At 45.1% G+C, this 9,146-nt stretch overlaps 1 protein-coding gene across 1 annotated transcript; it reads left to right on the plus strand.

The window, feature by feature from the left end:
* The first annotated feature begins 6,948 nt into the window (after positions 1-6,948).
* Positions 6,949-8,214, plus strand: Fgfbp3 (fibroblast growth factor binding protein 3). The gene has a single exon (XM_052172444.1). It carries the CDS (start codon positions 7,029-7,031, stop codon positions 7,779-7,781), a length of 753 nt encoding a protein of 250 aa, XP_052028404.1. The 5' UTR covers positions 6,949-7,028; the 3' UTR covers positions 7,782-8,214.
* The last annotated feature ends 932 nt before the right edge of the window (positions 8,215-9,146 follow it).

Genomic DNA, 9,146 nt, shown 5'->3' on the forward strand with positions numbered 1-9,146 from the left:
AAAATAGAGCTATATAGGAGGAGATGAAGCAAGTGCCTGCTAAAGTATTGCACAGGTGACTTAACGTTACCTCTTACAATTATAAGGCAAAGCAATGAAGAAGTGATGTTTTTGCACGGTTTGTTATTAGACAGTGCTGGAGTTGGAACTCAGGACCTCACACATATTTGGCCAGTGCTTTAGCATTGAGTTACACCCTCATCCTGTAAAGTAAGTTTTAATCTTCAATTTACAAGTGAGGAAAATCAGCTCCAAAAGTTTAAGTAATTGTCTAGCTCCAAGACAGTAATGCTATTTATTTTCCATCCACTCAGAGGACCTAGGTTCACTTCCCAGCACCCATATGGTGGCTCACAGCCATCTGTAATTACAGATCCAGGAGATCTGATGCCTTCTGACTTAACGTGGGCAGCAAGCCGGCATGTGGTACACATGCATATATACAGGCAAAATCTCATGTAAATGTAGAGAGGTTTTGAAAAGAAAGTAAACATAAATGCAGAAATGTTTTCCTGGTACATAAACCAGAATACTAGAAAACAAAGTGACAGAGGCCTGTCTGAACGAGGTGATTAGGGAAAAAACAAGATACTTAAGCTTATAACTATATGACAAGAGGTGGCTAGCCATGCAGAGATCCTCTAGGTAATGGGTAATGGGTACACCTAATACTGGTCCATTCTGATGGGAAGAGTAAAAGGTGCTTGGAAGTAAAGGATTTGAATTTTTTTTTAAAGATTTTTTTTTTTTTATGAGTACACTGTAGCTGTCTTCAGACACACCAGAAGAGGGCATCAGATCCCATTACAGATAGTTGTGAACCACCATGTGGTTGCTGGGAATTGAACTCAGAACCTCTGGAAGAGCAGTCAGTGTTCTAACCACTGAGCCATCACACTGGCCCAGGATTTGGATTTTATACAAGGTATAGAAGAGTGTTTTGAGCAAGAGAGTGAAATGATCTACATTTTCTATACTTAATAATATTAAAAAAAAAAATAGGTTTAGGGCTGGAGAGATGGCTCAACAGTTAAGAGCACTGGTTGCTCTTCCAGAGGTCCTGAGTTCAATTCCCAGCAACCACGTGGTGGCTCACAACCATCTGTAATGGGATCTGATGTCCTCTTCTGGTAGGTCTGAGGTGAGGGACAGTGTACTCAATATAAATAAAACTAGCGTGTGTGTGTGTGTGTGTGTGTGTGTGTGTGTGTGTGTCTAAAGCTTTGAAGAGAGGACTATTGTTATCAACTTGTTTATTTTCCCAAAGGTAATAATTTTTTTTTTAAATTGTGTGTGTGTGTGTGTAGCCTGTGCCTACAGAGGCCAGAGGGCCAGAATATCTAATTCTCCTGGAGCTGAAGTTGTAGATGGTTGTGAACTTCCTGAGAATTGAACTCAGGTACTCTGGACGAGTAATATGTGCTCTTAACTACTGACTTTTTTCCATTTTTTTGTTCATTTGGTTTGGTTTAGTTTTTGTTTATTAAAGACAGAATTACTCTGTGAAGCCCTGGCTGTCCTGGCACTCCGTCTATCAACCAGGCTGGCCTTGCCCTCCGAGACCAACCTCCTCTATCTGCCTCGTGTGTGCCGGATTTAAAACTGTGTCTGAACTGGCTCATCGTTAAGTCCTTTCTCATAACATGTGACAACTACATGTCCAAAGAAGTTTATAATCTCACTAAGCTTCACTTCTACCTCTGGGAAGTAAAGAAAATAATGGTGTTCATGGAGTTGGTAGAGATTGCGTGGGAATGCACACCACTGAACCAAATGACAGCCACATAAGCCCTCCACCCTACTCATTAAGGTGGTAAACCCAGGGACTAGCCCATGCTAGGCACGTGTGACTGAGCTAAACCTTCCTTTCCTTTCCTTTCCCATCCATTAGTCCTTTTGTTAACAACATAACCTTGTGCTAGTTACTTAATTTCTGCTTTTTTTTTTTTTTTTTTTTTTTTGGATTTGGTTTTTTCGAGACAAGGTTTCTCTGTGTAGCCCTGGCTGTTCTGGAACTCACTCTGTAGACCAGGCTGGCCTCAGACCCAGAAATCTGCCTGTCTGTGCCTCCCAAGTGGTAGGATTAAAGGCATGTGCCATCACTGCCCAGCAATTTCTGCATCTTACTTTCTCAACTGTGAAATGGGGAAAATAACAATTTTTGACAGTATGGTTATTTAAATTACACATGTGGGGATTGAAAAGAAATCTAAACTGGGCAGTGGTGGTGCATGCCTGTAATCCCAGCGCTCTGGGAGGCAGAGGCAGGTGGATTTCTGAGCTCAAGGCCAGCCTGGTCTACAGAGTGAGTTCCAGGACAGCCAGGGATATACAGAGAAACCCTGTCTCGAAAAAAACAAATAAAAACCAAAAAAAAAAAAAAAAAGCTAGTGCATATAGTGCTTCTGATGCACATCCCACCATCTTCTAGGTCAATGTTCTTTATTGAAATATAATTCTATGGTATGCTGACTTTTAAAAGCATGGTACTACTAGACCTATACATTCTTGAGGATCCATGTATATCCCGTTTATAGTGGCTGTAGAAACACCCTGATTGGATACCAGCTCCTCTCAGTCCCAGAAGCCAGAGTCACTTCCTGAAGTTCTTGGAACCGATGGGCTCTGTGCTGTAAAACCTCTCAGTGCCAGGGAACTGCTCCCTTACAAAGCCAGAGCCTTGGCCTGTGCTTGCCAAGCTGCCAGAGATTATGCTTTGGGATCTGTGATGGTGGTCAGAGGGATTAAGACTAAGGTGCTTGTGCTTAGTAAGGGGTAGGATGCCCCTCTGTTTGACCACCCAGTGCTAAGGTACATGGGCCTGGCCAGACACAATACCTCCACCCTTACCGTCAGATATTAGAAGGAACATCCATGGGTTAGATAGAACTGCTGGACTGGAGACAGTTCTCCAGATGGACTCAAAAGGCTCTGCCCCAAGTCTATAACCTCTTTCTTCCTAAGAGGCAGCTAGAGTGCACTTGGGAGGAGAGGGAGGAAGGTCAGTTAGGGCTAGGAAGGAGACTGAGAGGGTGAGGACATTACTGGAGGAGAGTAATAAAACAGCTGTGTTCACACGTGAAACTCAAACACTCAAGAACACACTCTGGGAGAGCTACAGAGTAGAAAAGAATGGCAAGAGAAAATTCCACCAACCACACCCCCAGCAGCAGGCTCAGCCAAGTGGGACACAGAACACTTGAACTCCCTTGGAAAGACTCTATTTCTAGTCATGCTTATGTGTGGCAGTATGTACATGTGAGAACAGATCCCACAAAGGAGAGAGGGTGACGGCCCTTAGAACTGGAGGACAGGTGGCTTTGGGCTAGAAACCAAATTCTGCTTCTCTGCTAGAGCAGTCCAGTAAGCACTTTAACTCCAGCCGCTAAAATGCTAAGTGATGTTGTGGTTGGTTTGTTTCTTTTTTTTTTTAAGATTTATTATATCTAATTACACTGTAGCTGTCTTCAGACACTCCAGAAGAGGGCGTCAGATCTCATTAGGGATGGTTGTGAGCCACCGTGTACTTGCTGGGATTTGAACTCAGGACATTGGGAAGAGCAGTCAGTGCTCTTAACAGCTGAGCCATCTCTCCAGCCTCTCTTTACTTGTTCTTATTACAGTCTTGCTATTTCTCACGCTGGCCTGGACCCCACTGTGCTGCCCAGGGTAGCCTTGAGTGTGTGCCTCTCCTGCCTCAGCATTTAGTGTTGGAGTTACAGGCATGTGCCACCAGGTTACTCCAGTTCTCATTTACCATGCTTTTGAACATCTTGATTTTTTTCTGTGTGCCTTTCCGTTTTCTTGAAGCAGTGTCTCTTACATCAAAACTCAGTCTGGATCTAGCTCATAATTTTAATGTAATTAGAGCATAAGGCCACAAGATGTCAGACTTTAGCTGAAAAAAAAATCTATCAAGGGCCATTCAACCTTTGATTATGTCAGAACACTGGGTGGGTGAGGTATATCTGTAACTACTTTTGGTGCTTTAAATGAGAGAATTATTTTTCTGAGAAATTTAGAAAGGGCTTCCATCTGTGAAATGTATTATCTACTAATAATTAGGGAACTTTTGTTAGAGTTCCTGTTTTCATCATGTTAGCGTTTCTTAATGCCATAGGTACCAATTTGTTTTTATTAAAAATTTAACTTGTGGCTGGAGAGATGGCTCAGTGGTTAAGAGCACTGACTGCTCTTCTGAAAGTCCTGAGTTCAAATCCCAGCAACCACATGGTGGCTTGCAACCATCCATAACAAGATCTGACTCCCTCTTCTGGAGTGTCTCAAGACAGCTACAGTGTACTTACATATAGTAAATAAATCTTTTTAAAAAAACTTTAACTTGCTGGGCAGTGGTGGCACACACCTTTAGTCCCAGCACTTGGGAGGCAGAGGCAGGTGGATTTCTGAGTTCGAAGCCAGCCTGGTCTACAGAGTGAGTTCCAGGACAGCCAGGGCTACATAGAGAAACCCTGTCTTGAAAAACAAAACAACAAAAAAATTAACTGGTATAGCCAGGCAAGGTGGTGCACTTCTTTAATCTCAGCACTCTGGAGACAGAGGCAGGCATATCTCTGAATTCGAGCCAGCCTGGTCTACAAATTAAGTTCCAGTACAGCAAGGGATATTACCCAGAGAACCCTGTCCCAAAAGATCCAAAAGAAAAGAAAAAGGTATAATTAATACCAAAATTAGATTAAAAAATTCAGTACTGAGAGGAACAAGGCCTTGAACACACTAAGCAAGGACTCTCGCAGTGAGCAACATCCCCATGCCCTAGAGAAATAAAAACTAACAAATCAAAACCACTTTATTATTTCTCGGGTGTATCGGAGGGGCTTGTGTGCGCCTGAATGGAGATACAGGACAACTTTGTGAAGCCAGTCCTCTCTTTACCCTCTCATGGGTCTTCCCAGCCTCTTGGCAATGAACTCTTAAAGTAAAAAAAGATCACATACACTATGGAGCTAGAGGTGAGAGGAATATAAAACCCCAAAGCTTAAAAATAACTTTGCCCTGGGTGGTGGTGGTGCACACCTGTAATCCCAGCACTCTGGGAGGCAGAGGCAGGTGAATTTCTGAGTTCAAGGCCAGCCTGGTCTACAGAGTGAGCTCCAGGACAGCCAGGGCTATACAGAGAAACCCTGTCTCAAAAAAGCCAAATAGAAAAAAAATTAACTTTACTTATAATACAAGGTCACAGTCAGATACTCAGTGAACTCAAGATCCAAGAGATCCTATTTCAAAAAAGAGTGTCTTATAAGATGGCTCAGCACATTAAAGAGACTTGCTGCTAAGCCTAACCATCTGAGTTAATCTTTCAATTCTTGAGATTCCCAAGGTGGGACGAGATAGTAGAGTCCTGAAACTTGTCCTCTGACTTCCTCAAGTATACTGTAGCATTCGAACTTGCACACAACAAATAAATAATAAACAAATGTAAAAATCTTTTTTTTAATTTTATAAACATTTTTTTAAAAAAACTTGCACCGGGCGGTGGTGGCGCAAGTCTGTAATCCCAGCACTCTGGGAGGCAGAGGCAGGCGATTTCTGAGTTCCAGGACAGCCTGGTCTACAGAGTGAGTTCCAGGACAGCCAGGGCTACACAGAGAAACCCTGTCTCGGAAAAACCAAATCCAAAACAAACAAACAAAAAGAAAAAAAAAATCACAGGAAAATTAACCCGACCCATAATCTATCCTCCTTCTACAGCGGCATACAAAGAACAGGTTAATACTTAAATATTACACCATTTGAATTTGAATTACTTTCCAACCACGAAGCAAACCGTTCCTTTTAGGACCTTTGAGTTTTGAAAAATATTTAGAACTAATTTATCATACTCCAGATAGTTAAAAACCAAAACGCCCCTACTTGGGTGTACTGATGAAAATATAGAACTGAGTGGCATAAAAAATAGACTGGCCGGGCGGTGGTGGCGCACGCCTGTAATCCCAGCACTCTGGGAGGCAGAGGCAGGCGGATTTCTGAGTTCGAGGCCAGCCTGGTCTACAGAGTGAGTTCCAGGACAGCCAGGGCTATACAGAGAAACCCTGTCTCGAAAAAACCAAATCTAAAAAAAAAAAAAAAAAAAAAAAAAAACTAGACTGAAAAGAGCCTGGCCTTTGAAATGCTCACCAGGCAAAGGCACTTGCCCCTGCTCCGGGCCCTATAAACTGAGTTGGATCTCTGGGGTACACACACACAAGAAATACAGGCAATGCAAAACGAAAAAAAAAAAACTGCAAATAGCATCTAGTTCTGAATAGTATTGTTACGTTTTATCGTTTTTTAACTATATGTAGACTTCAGGTAAATATAATTTTAAAAAGAAAAGAAAGTTTTGTTAACATTTGCCTTATTTTCAGCGGCAAAATACAGCATTTTATATTTTATGTCACGAGGCTGCTTCTATCATCCTTCTGCGGCAGAGTGGGTCTGCATGCGGGTGTATCTTCTGTGTGTTAGCAGTGGGCTAACAGTGTGTTAGCAGTGGGCGAATCCTAGTGAGAGAAGTCTGGGAGGGGCATGAAGGGGGAGGCCCCTTCTGTCCCATTGATAACAGGTTAATTCACAGAGAGCTATTTAAAACAGACTAATCCCTTATGCAGTCATTCGCTCTACTCTAATAGGGTCCCTCCACCTCTTCTAGAATTGGGTAAGCTAAAAGCACATGTATCCGATTAATCTGAAATGATTTTGTAGACAGTTTGGAGAAGGGTGAAAGGTGCGGGATTGAGAGGGTGATTATTAAACTTCATTTTTCTACCTTAGTGAATGTTAAAAAGAGATTCCTTAAATAACTTTTTTTAAAAGTTGTTTCCTTAGGACAGACAGCTCTTTAGAGAGGCTTCTCCCTGCTAACTGAGAACATTGGTTTCGGGGAAAGATGGGTCAGGGGAGCTGGCAGGTTACTGGGCCGGGGAGAGGGCTGAGAGGGACTCATCTGCAGCCTTCATTGCAGATCCGAGGATGCTCCTCGCCGCCTGTTGCCTGCGCTGAGGCCCCAGGAATCCCAGAGGAGTGGCATGGCCAACGTGGGCATGAGTCCTCCGAGGCCGCGGGCGTCGCTCTCGCCGCTGCCGCTGCTGCTGCTGCTGGGAGGCTGCCTCCTCTCGGCCGCCGGGAGGAACAAGGGGGCTGCTGGCAGGGAAGTGTCCCGGGCCTCAGGCTCCACGGACGGCTCCTCAGGTCGCTTCGTGAGCCCAGAGCAGCACGTGTGCCGCTGGCAGCTCCTGGTGCCCGCCCCGGGGACCCCGGCGGGCGGAGAGCTGGCCCTGCGCTGCCAGACCCCGGGCGGGGCGAGCCTGCATTGCGCCTACCGCGGGCATCCGGAGCGCTGCGCGGCCACCGGCGCCCGGCGCGCGCACTACTGGAGACGGCTGCTGGGCGCGCTGCGCAGGAGACCGCGGCCCTGCCTGGACGCCGCGCCGCTGCCGCCACGCCTGTGCGCCCACAAGACGGCCGGCGCCGAGCTGCGCCCGCCGGCCCACCCCAGCTTACCCGCGCGTCCCAGCGAGCAGCCCCGGCCCAGGGCGCGGAGCGGGGCTCGGTCGCGACAGTCGGTGCGGTCGCCGAGCTCCCAGCCCGAAAAGAAGCCCTTGCTGGTGAAGTCCAACTCGGGCGGGAGGAAACCGGGCTCAGGCCGGGTCGCTGAGCCTCCGGCCGCGGCCGGACTCCAGCCCAACGGACTGGACCAGAATGCCGAGCTCACTGAGACCTACTGCGCCGAGAAGTGGCACTCCCTTTGCAACTTCTTTGTCAATTTCTGGAATGGCTGAGGTTGCGGGCTGGCAGGGACACTAGGGGCAGGTGCTGCGGAGCAGAGGGCAGCGCAGCCCAGGCGGGAGGCTCGGGGCGTCTTAGACGGGGAGCGGGGATGGACAGTAGGCTAGTGGGTTAGTCGGGATTCCAAAATGGGGCCGGAGGCGGGGTGAGAAGAATCTGAAGCAGCAGGAGAGCTTTTTTGAAGCATCTCAATTCTGATTTAAGAGCTGAAGAGCAGAAAACGCATAGATTTATATTAAGTAAGCGGAAATTGTAGATTAGGGCGAGAAGCTTAGAATAGCGAGAATGAGAATGAAGTTACTAAAGAGATGCAAATCTTTCCTAGGAAGATACAATGTATATCAACACCTTTTCATTAAATGTAAGAACCTGAGCCATGCTGAATTATTCAAAATCTTGGGTTTTCAGCTTGAGAAAATAAATACTCCCCCCACCCCCTTTCTGGATTGTTATGAACTCTGAGTGTAACTGGCATCACACTTTCTATGTAGATTAAAACCTTAGAGGTAAAAATAAATAAATCTAAGACTGGATTATCAGGACAATTGCTTTTCAGTCCCTTTACTACTTTTAACTGAACTTGGAGCCTACTGTCCTGAAAGTTCATTAACTACCTAAAATCAGAAGTTCAGTGCTCTCTAGATCTTCATATACAAACAAAAATCTCCAAGTCTTTAAATTTTGATCACTCTTTTTAAAATCAGCTAAACTGTAAACATGTTTCTGGGTCATTTAGCCCTTCATCTCTTCTGTAATTTAATTTAAAATGTGGGTTTTTAAATATGTTGCAACAATCGTCTTTAATTAAAAGAAAAACTGGTTGGATTTATTGAGTTGTGAAACGATGGGAATTCTATTTATTTATATTTATTTTTTATATGGGGGTGTGAGGTTATGTGCCCCATGCATGGGGGATCCTGTGGAACAGATGAGAGCATCTGATCCTTTAGAAATGGGTCTGAGGTCAGGTGCACACCTTTAATCCCAGCACTTGGGAGGCAGAGGAAGGCAGATTTCTGAGTTCAAGGCCAGCCTGGTCTACAGAGTGAGTTCCAGGACAGCCAGCTCTACACAGAGAAACCCTGTCTCAATAAACCAGAGAAAGAAAGAAAGAAAGAAAGAAAGAAAGAAAGAAAGAAAGAAAGAAAGAAAGAAAGAAAGAAAGAAAGAAAGAAAGAAAGAAAGAAAGAAAGAAAGAAAGAAAGAAAGAAAGAAAGAAAGAAAGAAAGGAGGGAGGGAGGGAGGGAGGGAGGGAGGGAGGGAGGGAGGGAGGGAGGGGAGGGAGGGAGGGGAGGGAGGGAAGAAAGAAAAGAAAGAAAGAAAGAAAGAAAGAAAGAAAGAAGAAAATGGGTCTGAGA

The sequence above is a fragment of the Apodemus sylvaticus genome, chromosome 1 (assembly GCF_947179515.1).
Source record: "Apodemus sylvaticus chromosome 1, mApoSyl1.1, whole genome shotgun sequence".
NCBI classification, from domain to species: domain Eukaryota; kingdom Metazoa; phylum Chordata; class Mammalia; order Rodentia; family Muridae; genus Apodemus; species Apodemus sylvaticus.

Bases quoted from the DNA above. Each gene is read 5' to 3' on its own strand.
- Fgfbp3 (XM_052172444.1), top strand. From the start codon at position 7,029: ATGGCCAACGTGGGCATGAGTCCTCCGAGGCCGCGGGCGTCGCTCTCG.